General features: G+C 46.4%; 1 protein-coding gene across 6 annotated transcripts in view; it reads right to left on the bottom strand.

The window, feature by feature from the left end:
• Window positions 1-17,815, bottom strand: part of MGLL (monoglyceride lipase) — a 107,438-nt gene that overhangs the window by 7,126 nt on the left and 82,497 nt on the right. For all 6 annotated transcript variants that reach the window (XM_037384189.1, XM_037384191.1, XM_037384190.1 and 3 more), the window contains 3 exons: window positions 11,682-11,818; window positions 10,074-10,184; window positions 3,849-3,938 (listed from right to left, as the gene is read on the bottom strand). In XM_037384189.1, the coding sequence (XP_037240086.1) occupies window positions 3,849-3,938; window positions 10,074-10,184; window positions 11,682-11,818 (338 nt within the window). The remainder of the gene's footprint in view (window positions 1-3,848; window positions 3,939-10,073; window positions 10,185-11,681; window positions 11,819-17,815) is intronic.

Below are 17,815 nucleotides of genomic sequence, written 5' to 3'. Positions count from 1 at the left end.
CTATCTTTCCAACTGACAGCTGGGCGTATCCTGATATTTTCAGCCAAACATGTTGGCTTTTCATCAGCACTTTGAGCAAAATGACCATCTTGCACCGGCTACTCAGCAACAGGCTTCATTCAGCCTGTTGTAAGTAAATCAGGGAGTTACTTGTCTGGATCTATGTCACAGCGCTGTGCTAAAGCAACACAGCTTTGAGATGGGTTTCTTTTTATTTTTTAGGTTGTTGTTTTTTTTTAATTGAAGGCAGCAAATGAGGGACTTCGCAGGGAGGGGACTCAAGAGAGGTGGACAGGTGGATTGACCCTTCCTATGGAGTAGAACAGTGTTGATGAATTAATGTGAGTTGCCCCCTCCCTAGCCCAATAAATGCTAAAAGAATGACCTAATGGGTTTCTTTCTTTTTCTTTCTCTTTTCTGAAAGAGCAGGGATTTTTTAATTACTAAGTAGCCAACAAATATTTTTGTGTAGATGATGGGTGAGGAAAAAAATAATAACCCAATCCTAACCCAGACTGATCAGGACTGCAGGGGGACTATCCTGTTCCCAGCGAAGGCACAGGAATCCTTATGAGAGTTAATGTTCAATGCATGGGGAGAGTGCAAAGCAGCAGCTTGCTGGGGAAAGAGGAAAAGACGGGGAATGGGTTTTGTATTCTGCAGGCTGTGAACTGCAAACCCTGCAAGCCCAGAGCTCCAGTAGGCCCGCCGGGCTCAGCAGGGGCAAGCGAGTGAGGGTGACCCCAGGAGAGCCTGCAACTGGTCCCAGCATGGTCCAGCCAAGGCTCTGCAGAGTCCATCACAGCAGCTCTTTTTTCTCTTTATGCAATTCTAAGACAGGAGCGACCATCAGGGCTCCTGCTGCATTACATCCCCCTGCTTAGAGGTCTGCATCTTCTCTTTGCATTTTGCAAATAATAAATAAATTCATTATAAGGTAATTGCAGCCTCATCCTATGTGGACACTGCAGGAACAAGACTAAAGTCAGGGGGACTACTCCACTGAAACCAATGGCAGCTAACAAAGGTTAATGGGATACAGGGATGCCCAACCCTGTGATGTTACTCCTCCTTGGAATAACAGGACCGGGTTTTTACGGTTGCTTCTTGCTCTTTTGTGTCTCTTGCATTTGATATAGCAAGCAGATCAAACAAACATCTCCATACCATCCTGTGTTTCAGTCCCTACACCCTGAGGACAGCCTGCTGGGAACATAAACTCATCAGGAAATTCTTGGATGATGTGCCAAAAATATTTCTAAAGAATAGAAAGTTGTTCTGGCAGGAGAATATGTTTAACATATAAATAATGGATGTCTCCAGCACATTGTGTGCTTTGAAGCTGCGCATCTTGAGTCCAAAAGGAGGGTAGAGTGTGCGTTAGAGGCAGCCAGAGGACCGAGATGCTGTGTTGTCTTCAGTGAGTGCCTGGAGCCTCAAATCCTGGTGTTTGGAGGTGGTCAGGAAAGTCCTTCACATCACAGTCGCAGCTGCCGTGTCAGCTGTGTGTTCACGTGCAGGTGTGAAGGCAGTACAGCACGCAGGGGTTTGTTGTCTCATTTTGAAGGCCACTCCATTATAAGCAGGCTCTAATGAAGCAGACCTACGTTTTTATCCACTGCAAAAGGCTTTCCCTTGCTCCACGGAAACGGAAACAGCAGAGGGAAAACAATGCTCAGAGAAAGCTCTTGAGGCTTGGAACATCATAGAGCAGTAAATATTTGGTTTGAAAGACAACACAATTGCATATATTTATTATATATATAAAACTAATATATATAATAATATAGAATGTATTTATTAGAAGCCATGTCCAGTGGTTGCTGTGGTGATTTCTAACATGGAAATGCTCATTCAATATTGTGCACCAAACCCAGGGAGCTCACTGACACTTTTCTAAACGCATTCTTATTCAGGATGTCCCCACATCACCACTTTTCACTTGTAGAGCTCTTTAGTGCAGCACTAGCATCTTCCAGCACAGGCTCCAGCTGTGGGAAGTGTATTTAAAACCGCCACTCTTACGGACCAGCTGCGGCACAGGGTTCAGGTGCCACAGGAGATCAGGGCAGGAGCAGGCAAAGACCCTCCTGTCCCAGCCACGCTCACTCTTCAAGTAGGGAGTAACATTCTCAAACTCCTCTCCTCCCCCAGATAACTATTTGCTTTTATCCTCTCAACACAAATGCAGAAGTAGAAACTTCCCTCTGTGCGATTTTAGTGAATTGGCTGTAAATTTAAACCTTTTCTCTGAATTAAATGTAACGAGTTATGGCAGATGAATGGAATTAAGAACAGGTTTCTCTAGCTTGTCTGGGATCGGCCTTCTTCCCAAGTACGTATTTTGTGCAGCCTCGTATGGTACTTAAGAACATATGTCATACGGTGCATCAGTGGATGCACATGAACTCGCTACCTGCTAGTCCTGACGGTTCCCTAGGATTTACTCTGTCTTTCTTTTCTCAGCTCTTTGAATTTTTCTGCCTTCAACCCAGTGAAACGTTATGCTCTGTCACAGATAACTGAACTGAAAGTCGTTTGACCAAACAAACTCTTTGGCAGAGCCAAGAAAAAACCTGAAAGTCTTGAGGCTGTTCTGGGAGAGTCTTGGCTTTCCAGTTTACTGAACGGGTGAGTCAAAGCGGTGGGATATGTCGAGGCTGATCGCATGGCACTCACATAGCCGCTGACATCGCTTTGCTCCGGATCCGTTCAGCTTCAACTCTAATGCCAGCTCCCCAGAGTTAATGTCTACTTAAGATATGAACCGTTGTGTGAATAGCAGAAAAAAATGACAGTATCTGTCAGTGAGATGTGAGCTGACATGGCAGCACAGGAACAACTGACAGGCACATCAGCAAAGACCTCCTGCTTTTGAGACACCCTTGGGTGCCATTTTCTAGCATTCTAGTTGATTTCTGAAATGCACCAAGTTCTGGGTCCAGCCAAGGCACCTTTGTTCACTTACAAATCACATTTCCCTCCTTTCCCTCCTCCCACAACTGCGAGAAGGAAAAATCCTTGCAGTGTGTTGTTGCAGCACTTGCAGCAACATCTGCTTTTGCTAGGGATGGCATGAATAGCCTGCAGCTGTTATTACTAGGAGCGGGTATGAATGGGAGAAGAGTCCCAAGCTATGGTGACACTACAAAACCTTCACCCCAGAACAGTTCCATGCACAGTTGTGCTGGTGGAGCTGGAACCGGGTTGTTACGGGGGCTGCTTCAGTTGCAGCTCGTTTAAGTTTTATTCTTGGGTGCACCAAGAACAATACATTGTTTGTTTGGAAAGGCTGTAGCAGAGTTGGTGCGTGATCCAGGAGACCTTGTAGCAAGGTCTTTGGGGCAAGCACGCTCTCTTCCGCTGTTTGAATGCATTTGGCACAACACGATCCTGGTCTGTACGCAGGAAAACAAATCTCCAGGACCATAGAGTTTTGCACGGTTTCACTGCAAAGAGCAGGACTGGAAGAGCTGACTTTAGCAGTGTGTTTGCAACCTGTATAGCTGGTGTTTGTTGCTGTCATGAGTGGTGTTTGTGCAGCAGAGACAAACACGGTTCCCGTGGGCTTTGTACTGCAACCATAGCACAGGTCTCTGATACCTCTTGTACCCAGAGTGGCTGCGGGTGCAAGGCTCACCGAGGGGAAGAACTGCTGGTTTCCCAGTTCTCTGCTATGTGCAGTCAGTTCCACTGACTTCACAGAGATGTTTCACCTTTTTACATCAGCAGAGATTTTGCCCTCAGGCTTTAGCAGAACACTGATTTGTTTTTTTTAAAAAGAAACAGCAGGACTGGGACAAGATAACCAACTATGCAGTGACTTTAAATGGCATTAAGGGTCTCACCTCCTTCTTGTTCCGGGAAATTGCATTTGGATCTATCGATCCCAGCGACAGGTTTGGGAGAACAAAATTGAGCACTTTCGCTGCAAAAACCTGTGGGAGAGGAAAGCAAGCAGTTAGAGCAAGAGAGATAACACAGAGGGCCAAATCATGAGCTGATGGGAATCAGTACGGAAGTTAAATAGTTGAGAAATGTCAGCTGACACCAGAGAAAGATCTGTCCTATATTTAAAACATTTCTTTTGAAGAGGAAGTGTTTAAGCTGCTCCTGCGATCAGGGAGTGGGTGTGCTAGTCTGAAATGCCATCAGCTATCCATCCACATGCAACATCACAACTTAATTGTACTTTGCCTTTATCTCGTTCTCAAATTAATTTCTTAAAAGGTCTCAGTTAAGGAATTTGATAGGAAAAAGCCATTTCTAGCTCTCAGAAGGGCTGACTTTTGTTGCTTTACTGCCCTTTCCTTGCTGCCACAGCTCTGATTCCAGGCTGCAGTGCATAAGTAATGCTTGGTGCAATTTGCAGTAGTTGCCTAGGCTGCACTCTTTTTGATAAGCATATTCTCTGGGGAACCTGTAAATAAAAACAGCAAAATGTGCATGCATTGGCTAAGGAAAACCATTGCTCACTTGTCTCCCGGGAAAGAAACACAAAAGCATTCAGCAGCCCAGGCTCAAAACCACTGGCAGAAGAAAGCATAACATCTTTCGTTTCAATAGCACTAAAGCACATTGATACCAAGGTTCTGCTCTGATCTTTGGTAGCTGTCTTTAATTAAGTGATTGCTACTTAAGTCAGAAAATATGCAATTAGTGTTGGTCTGTTTTATGGCCCTGTCGTGTTCACAGCTAACACTCGCAGCTAGGCTGTCACCTATGTTCCCTGATTCTGCTGATATTAATCCCTTCTGAAGCACTCCCTGACATTTCAGATCACAGATGATACATGACAAAGTTATTATGATATTAGCAGAATAACACAAGGTTAAAGTCAAAGTCATCCACGAGTGAACAGCAGTAAAGACTCACATTTGGCAACGTGCGTGTGCATCTGGCTACGCAGCGGCGTTACTGCCTACTGGTACATGGAGTCCCTCACTGGTTATGACATTGTGTCAGCAAAATTAATTTCTTCTGAGGTCTCTGGAGTTAGACTAGTAAAATAACACATCCACACCAATGCAAGTATAAGCTTATGATGCAAACAAGCAGGAATGGGATTTTCTTTGTTAGTGTTCACTCCAGGTGGTGAAGATTTGAGGAATGCACCTTCACGAATCCTAGGCAAGGTTATGCACTGACAGCACTGTAATAGTTTTGCTTCTTACCAAACACTTACAACGACCCACATATATGCCAAGTAACTTTAGACACCTAGCTGAGGTATTTAACTTAGAAGAAGCGTAATTGTCCTGGGCGTTCTTTTAAGAGTATGGCGAGTGAGAGAAACAACCCCCGGAACGCCTCTAATCCAAACAATGGTCTGGAAGTGCCCTTCCAAGGACTATCACGGCAACCTCAGGCAATTAGCTGCCCTAAAACTGAAGCCTGAGTTAACAGCTAGGTGAGTTCTTGTGCCTAATGATTGCTTGTTCAAGACGAAATACCTTGGCACGAGAGGTTAGCTGATGCTCTCTCAAGATCAAGAGTACTGGACCACATGATCAATATGTTGGTTGGTATTAAAGCCGCAGATATTTGGGTCCAAGATGACACATAAAAGAGTAAAAGATGGCATGGGTTTTTTTGGAAGATGGGTGCTTTGCTTACTTTTAAATTTGGCTGAAGAAAGAAGTTAGTTGACATACTCTCTAATTCCCAAAGAAGCCACGAGTTTGATGGTGATTCTGCTCTGTGTCTGCTCGGTATGTGTATGAATACTTATACTCCCAAGGATCTGCAATAGGGATTTTGCAGAATGAGCATAAATTCGAACCTTCCTCTCATATGATCAACAATACACCAGCCTAACGATGTGCTGAAGGTGGGGAAGGTGTCACAAGGAAAGGAGGACCGCATGTATGCTCTTTCTCAGCATGTATTTCTCTTCCTTGCTGGAGACAGGCTAGACAGGCTTTTCTCAGATTCAGCATGGCCATTTTTCTGTTTCAATGATATATGTTTATCATCCCAACCCCGCAGCCTACTGATGGCCTTGCCTCCGTGACATCCTTTGGAAACGTTCTTGAGGTTTTTGCGCGTGTCTGGAGTTTTGCCAAACAGAGTCACAAGATAGGGCTGGCTGCTGACCACAAGTGTAGCAGCACATACCGTTCTGGGTTGGTGATATGTGTGAAGTCACGTCTGGTGTGCAGCCGTGCAAAAGAAGCACCAGGCCCAGGACATAGACATGTCAGATGCACTTACACATACACACACATATATATATATATATATACCACCTGTGTGAATATAAACTCTTCTTTATGCACAGACAGAACTAACCTTGGCCTATAGGACTGACTGTGAAAGGACTCTGCCAGCCACCATCCTTGGAAGGATCTTCAGATCCACAGGAAACGCTCCGTCCCCTCCAGCAGGCAGTGCGCCCTCAACACTCAGGTGTAATTTTGATGACTCTTGGAGACAAGGTCATGGCCAGAAAAATCAAGTTTTTATGTTATATTGAAAAATTCAGAAGGTTCCCCTGGGCCTTCACTGCTGATTTTGCGAGCGCTGTGATACAGTTGGTGACATGCTGGACTTTAATGAAAAGCCACGTTGATGAAACACTGGCTATATTGGATACACGAAGAATTTATTTCCCTGTTGCTTTAAAGTGGCAGTGTCAGCTCTTGAGGGAGTAGCTCCCACGGGATGGGGAACGGTTAATGCAGTGAGGGGGCTGCTACTGCTTGGGCTGAGGATGACACCGCAGAGCAGTGGCTGTTAGTGCTGCTCAAGGCCACCGCAGGTGTGCGAAATACTAACAGTGTTCAAATCCAGCCCTTCCGTGCCTGTGGAAAAGATCCCAGGATAAGACTGAAATAGACGGCTGAACATCGCCTCTTGACTGGAAGTGTAACTTAAAGCTGACTTTATGGGGTTTGCCTTAGTTTAACTATACAGGTGCTTCGCAGTGTAGGCACTTTTCTTCTGAATGGAGCAAAAGGTGTGCTCTTTCCACACCTCGATGTGCTTAATTCTCTCTCCCATGATCTCTGCTTGCCAAACTGCTTGTGTGAATGCCCTTTAGGTCATTACAGCTACAAATGAGCTGGATTTATAAAAACGTGATGTTTGAACTGGTTAAGTTAGCCAGGCTCATTTCCAGGCTCCGGAAGAGATGTGATGAGCTACAGGGATCAGGTTGAGAGCAGCTCAACAGCATTATCAGGGGGATATGATATCAGGGATATGATATGATATGATATGATATGGTATGTATCAGATACTGTGTCTCCATACCTGGATACCAAACCAATTCATAAATATTTTTCTGAACCTGATGGCTAACATCTCTGATAAACTGGACAGACCACTACAAAGCCAAAATAAGAGGTTTTAATATAGTACCTTCTCCCAGTTTAACTATATCTTTAGAAACAGTCCTGTGCACCGTGCAGATTCAGCCCGAGTGACTGGGAGACCCTCAGTTACTGGAACAACGTGATGTCCAGTCAGGTTGGAAAGCAATAGATCAGCAACAGGCAAAATGGAAAACACTGAAAGTAAAGAGGAAACTTTTCTGTGCACTGAGTCCTTAAGCAATAGGCTGAGGGTTAGTGTAGGATTAATTACTAAGGAGTATTTCCAAAGGGGTTGTCCTGCCCACCTCATTTCAAAGCATTCAATAACAGAAACATAGTGGGAGAGTCTCTTTTACCCTTACTCTGCTCTTTGCCAACATACGTGACTCCCATCTCTTTGCATTCTTTGAAATTTTGAAGATTCAGAGCTGAATTTTATCCAGACTAGTTGAGAAGAAAAGGGGGAAGGCTCTCTCTCTACACTGGATTTGCAACTGGATGCTTCTATCAGGACACGGGATTTACAGGGCATTGATGAAATTGTGTTTCCGCAAAGGGCAGAATTTGATTTTCCTGCCCGCAGGCACCAAACATGCTGCACTTCTGCTGGGGCCAGGGCTGGCTCAGCAGCGAGGGCAGGTTTTTCTAAGACAGACTGAAGGACGCAGTGTGTAATCTGGCCCACTGTTATTGTTGCCTTGAGCCCCCGTTTGTTTAGGCCAAGGTGAATTCTTGCTCAGCTGGAAACTTCCCCAGCAAAGGAATGAATGCAATGGTCCTTGGGAAATGGCCCAGGGCCGAGAAGTCGTACCAGTTCCAAGGGAAAACCAAAGCCTTTGTGCCTCCCAGGCACAAACACCAATGAAACGGGTTTTGGCTCTCAAGAGGAAAAAAAAAAGCACACAAATGTTTTCAGCTCAGCTTTATGGGAAAACGTGGCTTACAGAGGAATACTCTGCCTGTTTCCACTCCTTCCTCTTGCAAATAACTTTTCAACTCCAGGACTGATTTCAGCTAAATTTGACAGAGCAGAGATATTTCAGGAATAATTAATTTTTTATCAGTTTTGAGACTCAACAATAGATTTGAAAGACAAAGCCACTCACTGTGCACTTGTATTACTGCATACAAGACTCTCTAGGAAACAGACTCTATAAACACCTCCAAAATACTTTAGTTAGATAGAGATTAGGATTTCCTACGCTGAAATAAAGCCACAATCAGGTACAGATCTCCAAGAAACCAGACTACAGTAATGCTAGTTCCCACAGAACTGGTAAGTCCTTATTTCAGAAAGGGTTTAGTATCGAGGAAAAGGTATAGCTCTAGCAGAAGGAAAATCTTTCCATGTTTTCCTTGACTCAACTAGGAACAGAAGGCTAACAGTATCTCTCAGATTCAGGCTCTGTGGGGTTTATTTTCTTAATATTTATTCTTTTTCCCTTTCCAAAGTAAGGAAAAACAAGAGCACTGGTTCTCATGGGACCCTTATGCTGAGTCAGGTATAGCCTCACCTGTGAAGAATCAGCTATCAGCCTCCTAAAAGCCCATTTTTGTGCTCTGACTACTATTTAAGTAAGTTTTCCTGGGCTGGATGACTTCAGGATTCACTTCCCCTCTGAAAAGTAGGTGGGACTGGGGCAGGGGGGGAGGTACTTGGAAAGAAAATATTGACTGGCATCCAGGTAACGCAGAATTTTGCATTTTAAGGCTAGAGGTCTTAATGCCATTTCCTTCGGTGGAAGAGCGAGGTGATTAAAAAGCACCCTTTGGTGCTTGGAATGATTTGTGAGGTCAGCAGGTGGCTTTGGCTCCAGCAGAAGGTGTGACAGGATTATACTGAAAGTTGAGGCAATCTGTTTCCTTTCTCTCAAGAAAAAAGAAAGCAGGAGAAATAGCTTAGAAGTGGATTAAACCAAGAAGCTAGCCTTAGGAGAAGGACCTAGGGAGAAAGGATAAAGGAATGAGTTCTGTGGGAATGAGATGTTTGTCCTTCCTGCTGCCTTAGCTGGTCCTTCCCTTTGCTTCCAGATTCGTTTAGGATTCTTGTTTGTTCTTTTAAAAATCCAGAAAGGAGGGGGAGAGTTGAGGGTCAGTTGCCCTGCAGAGCCTCCCTGGGTAAGGGCAAGCTGGGTGGTGCAAATCTGGGTCAGAAATAGCTCGGGAAGGCAAATGTGAATGGGAGGAGTGTAAAACCGAAATCCAAACGGGAGGAGAAAGTCTGGACAAGAACCAGCTATAGTACTACCTCAAATGGGATGCTGCTGGGGCAGTGATGCTTTAGCTGGAAGCCTCCTTTGAGGCTCATGAAGGACTCCTGGGACTCAAGAAGTCTAGTTTTGTTTAGAACTTGGTCATCCCCCAAATGCCAAAGATAACCCTGGGCTGACTTAGCCAGCAGCCTGTGTTGTAACTATACCGGCCTCAGTATGAGTCAGGAATAAAACAGAAGAGGAAGGGAAAGGACAGCACTGTGTGGGCTGCCACAGGGTGGGGTGAAGAAAGCACAGTCTGCTACCACCTCCCAGGGTAGCATCATTAGCCGACTCTCACTTAAATAAGTTTTTTTTGGCGGGTTCAGGATTCATTTTCCCTCTGAAAAGTAGGTGGGACTGTGGGTGAGGGACTCAGAAGTATTGACTTGCATCCAGGTGGCACAGATCTCAGCGGGGGTTTGCACTTAAAGGCTACAGGTCTTAGCGTGCTTCCTTCAGCAGAAGAGCGAGGTGATGAGGTGCAGCACAGGCTTGCTCTTACCTTGATAGGAGTGGCGACTTCTGGGCTGGCTACCACTAAAGGAGAGATTAACAGCATTCCTGAAAACTCACTGGGTCTCTCACTAGCTGTCAGAATGGAGATGGCTCCCCCCTGCAATGCAAAATAACAGTCCACAGCTTAATACAGGTGTTAACATCTCATTTGTATAGTAAAGCTGTTACTGGAAGGTGTTTAGTCTAAGCAAACAAATTATTGCTGCCTTGGTGAGAGTGCAGTGTGGCCGGCGAGGAAGGCTGGGGGAGGAGGGGCACAGGGCACTAGAAGTGTCTGGCTTTTGTGGGGGAGAAGAGACCTGCATTCTGTTCTCATGTTAAAACCCCTCATGTCACACTGAACTCAACTCTCTGTGCCACGTCTGTCAGCTCCCTAGGATGCCTTGTGTCCTCAGTTAAAAGGACTGGGAAGAAAATGTCTGAAGTGATGGTCCAGGTGGGAATTGAAAAATTGGTCGCAGCTCTATCAACGTGACAGGCTGGTGCTGCATTGGGAAGATGCGGTGGAGCTGGGCTGGCTCCCTGCTTGTGGCACTGGTAACCTGGGCAACAGCAATGCTGCCATCCAGCATGTGAAAAACTTCACTAATTGCTGGAAGCCCCTCCAGCCCCCCAGCGCTGTGCCCAGCGCCTGGCAGCTAACACCCAGCCCATGGTTCAGAGCTGAACGCCAGCCAGGCTGAGCCCTCCTGCGTGGGGATGGGGCTGGTGGCGTGAGGGGTGGGGGACGGAAGGGGTCTGGCTGGCTTGCTCGGGAAAGTTTGCAGAGGATTAGTTGCCAAGGGAAATATTTGGTGGACTTCCACACTGCGGAGAACCAGGGGCTTGTTAAATGGAGTAGCAGCGAGAAGCATCTCAAAGACCTCACTGGGAAATTAGCTCCTTGTTACAGCGGCTTTGGAGCTCAGCAAGCACTTCAGAGCATGCCATGCCTTCTTATGCAAGAACGCTTGTTTATCTGAGCATGGGCTGAATCCCAAAGTACTTATTCATTTTCCTCTCCTCCGGGAAGGCAGGGCGAGCAGATCAATGACATCAGTGGGAATATTGCTAGCTCGAATAAAGGGATTTAGCCCGTGCTGTCAGAATCAGACTTCAGATCTGCTCACCAAATCAGTGCCTTTGTTTTTGCAGCCCTAATCCCTGGTACGCTTTCCTGTTAGGTTGTTTAACTGAATGGCGCTACAGGGTATTTTCGTGCTAGCTGCTCACAAAGCTTTGGAAGGCTTAACCTCCTGATTACTGGTTAAAATGAAAGGAGAAGCCCAATGCTGCAGGGAGGTTGTGCGACTTACCATGTACCCGGTGTGAATGAATGGTCCTATTAAAAAAAAAAAAACCGGCCCATTGTTGCAAATGGCACTAATTAGGGCTATGATCCGGGTAGAAAAGTTAAGGGCTGACTATACTCGAGACAGATCTCATAGGGTAAGGCATGCTGGCAAATCGGTCGGTGAATGAAGCGGAAGGGAAGGCTGCTTGTCAGTTTGTTTTTCATGCTGTGGGCCGAGTTATTCCCTGCCATCACCAGGGCACCACCGTGCTCCAGCACGTGTCCTGGGTGCTGCTGCAAGGGGTAAGGGATGGTGCTTACCATGGAGTGCCCCAGAATGAGAATGGGCAGCCCAGGGTGCTCTTTCTTCATGAGATCAATGTGCTGCAAGCTGTCCCTGATGAAGACGTGGAAATCTGAGACAACCATACGATCACCCTCGCTCTGCCCGTGGCCAACTGTAGGGGAAAAGGAGAGCATGCATCTAGGTCATTCGAAGCAGTGGTTGCAATCATAGAATAGTTTGGGTTGGACCGAGAAAAGCTTTAGCAGAAACGTGTCTGTTGGACTGTTGCTGTCCTAACTTGACCTTCCCCTGCAGTCATCTTTCAACAGAAAGAGTGCTGCAAAAATATGAAGGAAGCTGCACAGAGCTGTTTAAAAAGTGCCATGCTGTCCATGATCTAATTTTTACAAAGATCTTATATTCCCCTGTTTCTACCTGCTCCTCAAAACTAAGGGTACCGATCTGATCTCTTCCAGCCTTCAGCATCAGGGCGAGGAGCGCAGAGAGGCTGTCTTGCCTTGCTGTAGAGGCAGCAGATCACCGCATCCTGGGAAATGGGTTTTTGCCCCAGGGATTGTAGCTGCTGGGGTCTGATGGCTCGCTGCACAGCAATAACTGCTGTGTAGAGTCTTGGCAAGAAACAGAAACATTCTGAAGACTAGATACAGTCACTATAAACTTAATGGGCTGTGGAGGCAGCCTTTTCCAGCGCCTGGGTGTGCATGAGCTTTGCAGAGTCCTGCCTTTCCTCACCGATACCCTGGAACACCAGGTAGGCTGGAACTTTCCCCTTCTACGAGGTGAAGTGTTCCCAGCAGAGGAGGCTGAGCGACAGTGGTTGCAACAGCCTGCAGTGGGAAAGCATCAAGCGGCACGCTCCTAAACCAGTGTTAATGCAAACTGTACTGCACCTGGACACTGTTAGCTCCTTCTGTGCTTGGGAGTTATCTTGTCTGATCAAAAGGAAGGGAAAGACTAAAACCGGAGATGGTGAGTTGCTATGGGAACAGCGGTATCCCTGGCAGAGGTATAGCCAGTATCCCCACAAACACAGTCCCAGGCAATTTTGAGCTTGCAAAGGCTTGAAATTAATACCACCTTGGGGGAGCAGTTTGCATATTTACCTGACCACACATATACAATATTATTTATCATAAATAGGATTCTTCCTTAAAAAGTCTCCTTGCTTGCTTCTGTTCCCTGCAGGTTGTTAAGGAAAACTGTGAGGGGGAAAACACATTCCATCCATACAGGATAGGGTATAGGGAGTCTCAGACAACATCTCCCTCCTGCTGTGTGTTTTCCCTAGGCCTTCTCCAGTGGGCACCTAGGTGTACTTAAAGGCATAAAGGGGCAATGACTTGTCAAACGATGTGAAGTGCCTGATAGTTGTTTACATGCTGGATGGTACCCCCTCTAGTGCTGAGCAAAGAAAAACATTGCCTACCCAGCCTGAAAGCAAAGGCTTCTCAGTTAGATCTGCGGGCGACAGTCATACCAGAAGAAATTGGTATGCCTAAACTTAATTTTCTTGTAAGCCATCCAAAAACAATCACCTTGCAAGTTAGGCAGAACTAATAAAAAGCTGGACTAAATACACTCCATCTAAGAAAAACTGAACCCCAGACTTGTTCTTCTTTTGTCCTGCCAGGTGCTCTCCAGAGTCTTTTGGCAGTGTACACTGCAATCAGCCACGCTGCCTGCCAGACAAACCCATAGGTGTCATGCTGGTCCATTATAAATAACGTATTACCAGTTCTGCTTTCCATGCATACACTCCAATACCTGCCAAAGTATGGTAAAGCAAGCAACCTCTGTGGATCAGTGACCAGAAACAAACCAAAGAGCCAGTTAAAATACAAGCTGCAATGATCTACAGAAGTGAAGCCATGTGTGTGTGGCTAATGGATCTGTTAACTTTAAATTGATTTTTGTTACAGATGGAAAGCGAGCTTTTCCCAACTTTTATATGTGTCCAGTCCAGTCACTTTGTGGTCCTCAAATGCATTATCTGCCTATTATTTAATCTTCAAATTGAGCAGGTTAATACGAGTTGAATGTTCCAGTGAGAGGAACATTTTTCTCTTAGCAGAGCTCTGCACTTCCACTTCTTTTTTCTTCTGGTGCTGCTTGCACTTGCTTCTAGTATCTATTTCTCTACGGTGTCCGTGTAAGACAGCTGAGCAAGCAGAAATAGCAAACCCCTGTGGCCCAGGTCTGTATATGGGCCATGAGTCCCTGTTGTGGAGCTGTGAGGCTTTGCTCTATTTTTAGAAGAGAGAGAGGCAAGTCTGGAAAGCCTCCTTGGTCCTTGGTGTGGAGAAAATCCCCCGGTCCTAGCCCGTGTAACAGGAATACTGCTCATAACAGTCGAGAGTTACGACTGTGGAAGCCAAGAAATATCCTGTGCAATAGCTGTGACAATCACCTCATTGGATTTCTGCAGCGTTTGGAGTTTCTTATTAATAACTTCATGAACCCACCTTTTGACCCTGTTTTTAAATACTAAACTACTGTTCCCCACTCAGATGACACAGAGCAATGCTTGAAGGCCATACAAGTCTTTGCTTTGATACTGTCCCTGCGCCTTGCACAAGGTTAGCCAGATGGCATTGCTAGGTTGTTTTCTTCTACTTTACTATTTTCCTCTCTTCCCCTCCAAGAAACCAAACTTACTCCACCAGAGAACTAGTTTATTGCAGGTCTGAATCTCTCAGCTGAGAAAGCTTCAGGGTGAGGAACTAAGACCTCTTCTGTTAGATGAAAGACATGTGCACCACCAAACATCAATACAGTCAAGATTATTGACATGTTTTTCTCTGATCTTTTGCCTTTAGAGCCATTAAGAATGAAAGGTCAGGTTCATCCTTGATGTAAAGCTATTTGCTTTGGGTTTTGCTGGGAATGAGTCTGACGTTAACGGTTCCAGAGTGCCAGCGGCAAGACCGCGGGTGTAAGGGAAGGGGAACCGCCTGCACCCAGGAACTGGAGCTAACCAGAGGCTGCTCCACACTGAAGTGACACAATACCCAAGGGAGACAACAGAGGCGTGTCACGAGAAACACAGCTCCGTGAGTTCCTCATCACAGTGCTCCCCTTGGGGCCCCTGGTTTCCACAGGGCAATGTGAGGTTATAACCACGAGATGCTCATCTGTGAAGAGCTGAGATTGTCAGTGCACATCCACACGACACATTTGGTTTTCAAAATATGTCAAATAGGTTTCGTATCTATCTGGCTTCACATCCAGCTTGTGTGGTTCGCTGCTAGTATCGTGTATGTGCAGTGGCTCAGTGAGGGAGCATTTCAGGTTGCATGCACAGGGATAATTGTGGGCACCCTTTCCTAAACGCCTTTCAAACGAGAAACCGAAGCGCACCTTTTCAAATTGCAAATTTAGAATTAGGAGGTCTAAGCCTCCATTTCCAACCAAACACACCATTGCAAAACAACATACTTTGCTCGAAGTCTGAATAAAGGCTGCAATGCTCTGGCCCAATATGTAATAGCTGTTAAGTTCTGCCCTCTGCATTTTCTGCATGAGCTTGCTCAGACTGCAGCTCTGCCACTGTGGAGACAAGAACAGCAACTCATGATCAGACAAGCCTGTCAGAAAGCATGACTTCAGAGGATGATTTCACCTATGATTATAGATCCTCCAAAGCTCTCCACCTCTCCAAAGTTATTCCACCTCTCCGGATGGAATAACACTGACTGGCTGTGCAGGAAGACAAAGCTGAGGGTTCAGTGATGAAATCGTTGAGGGTGTGAGGGCTCTGGGGAGTGTGTTATCACCATGTAGGTATCGTGCTGCTTGCATGATGGATCCTGTGGCCCTGCAAATGCGTACTTCTACAAGTCCCTTCATTCCTAAATCCCACATCCTCTTGTGCTGTGGGGCTCGCTTTTGGAAACTGCTCCAAAGCTGACATTCAGCTGACATTGGCTCACATGCCTCAAAGAAATGTTACATCCTGGTCAGATTGGAAAAATGCTGAAAAAAATGTAAACAAAAAGCACAGAGCAACTCGACACTCCCTTCCCTTCAGCAAAGGCCAAATGGGAACTGCCTGAGGAAACCAGCACCCCAGCTCTGGACTTACTGGGCAGATTCGTTCAAACAAGGGGAGCTGTGCTGGGTCTCCACTGGCACGATGCTTTTTTGCTGGGGCTGTGGGGCTGCATCATCACTGAAGAAACCTGTCCTTAAATACACTAAATAAGACCAGCAGAGTGCTAGGCAAAGAGGAGAGCCTGGCAGCGACTGTCGCCACATGTCCTAGGGCGCATGGCCCTCCAAGGCACACAGGGATGGATGAGCGAGGTAGCATTCCTTGCCCACCCTCACATACTTCCACAATTTTTGTTCTAAATGCCAACTTCTATGAAAGCCTCACACTATACATCCTTCTTTCTCTTTCCCTCCTGCCGAGGGCCCAGCCCAGCCCTGCACGCTCAGGTGTGGACCGAATCGCCCCTCAGAGCTTCAGTGGGGGACGTTTTGCTGTGGCAGATGAGGTGACAGGGGAAATGCAGGGTCATATGTTGACTTCAGCTATGCTGCTGTAAATTTACTGATTTCGCTGCTGTTTCTTAAAGCTTACCATCATGGGAGAGCAGGAATTATGGGCTATGTTGTTTTTTCAGCCTTTGCTCCCTATTTTTTATGGAAAAACCATAAAACAGAGAGAGAGGACATGAGAAATCTGCCTGGGGAGCAGTAATTCTCCAGGCAGAGTCTGGATCTTGACTTTTCACATATTTTGATGTCTCCATCTTTGGGGGAAAGGGGATGGTTTGGGTTCTTTTTTATCATAGTGAGTGAAACGCCCTCCCTAACCAACTGATGATAGAAACAATCAGGAGGAATGCAGGGCTTGATGCCTGCCTTGGGATCCACCACACCGTGTGTTTGTTTTTCTTTCTAGATACCTAACTCCAAGATTTTGAAGTGGGAGAAGCAGGAACAGGGAGAAGATCAGGCACCTCAGTCTCACAACTCCCCCAGCATAAATACGTTCTGAATTGCCCTGGCACCAGCACAGGAGCATCAGGAGTCTTCAGAAGTAGTTAAAGGTGAGAATTGCCACCACTGTGAAGTCAACGATTCACCAGCTACAGCCGAGGAGCTGATCCTGTACCGCACAGTCCCACATTGAAATTAAAAATAATGCTTCATTATGTCAGAGGGGCTATCGGCAAGGCTCAGTGCTGTCATGTCTAATTCAATCAGCTGGAGCACGGGTGCGATGCAGTTCCCCAAGGAGCTGTTGGAGGCCTGAAAAGGTGATCTTACTGCTTCAGCGCTGGCTCTGCAGTGCCAGCAGGCAGCACAGACAGTGCTGTGCGAAGGGAGGATTTTTGTCAGAGCCCACAACCAAGCTCAGGCTGAAAACCTTCTTCTCTCACTGCCTCCTTCATCAATAAGCTTACTGGAGCCTGACACATCCCTTTGAAGCAAATGCCTAAGTGTCTTTTCGAAAAGGAGACATTCACATCAGCATTATGTGTTTATTAGCTTTCTGAAAGTTCTGTTTTATTCCTGAAGGCCTCTGACTCTGTCTTCTGCCCCAGGCTGGAGGTGGGATGGGCTCCTCACTGGTGATGGACACTGCAGCACACAGGAAGGTGAGCCCACCTCACCGTTTTTTGCTCTCGCCCCCCAGCAGATGATGATGCTGGAGAGAGACATGAATATAGTATGTTCTCCCTGCTGCTAAACTGTTTGGTATAGGAAAACCCCCCATAATTAAAAAGACCTCATAGATGCTTTCACTCTGCAGGTGGCCCACACCGAGGAGCAATGCTGGGTCTCAAGCATGTGGGAGGGAGCTGCCAGTGACAGAAATTTGGATGGCTCTTCTGGTACGCAAGGTGCAAATGTGCCAACCTACTCCCCCTTCCGCAATCTTCCTGAGCTTGTGGCAGCTTGCTCAGATGGGGATCTCGCTGCGGTGGTCCACAACCAACCCTGCAATCCTGCTGCTCTGGGAAGGGAGCACTTCAGCAGCTCATTTTAATACCCAGACCCCACAGACCAGGAGACAGCAGCCCTTGTCCACCTCTGCTTTCCTCTCTGCCCTATACGAAATGCATTCAGACTTGGAGGTAAAACTTCAGCTTATAGCACCAGATGAAGCTGACGATACATCTTTCAGCAGTGTTTTGGT

The sequence above is a fragment of the Falco rusticolus genome, chromosome 4, assembly GCF_015220075.1.
Source record: "Falco rusticolus isolate bFalRus1 chromosome 4, bFalRus1.pri, whole genome shotgun sequence".
Classification (NCBI taxonomy): Eukaryota; Metazoa; Chordata; class Aves; order Falconiformes; family Falconidae; genus Falco; species Falco rusticolus.
Note: the sequence above shows the minus strand (reverse complement) of the source record. Positions and strands in the feature narration are given on the sequence as shown.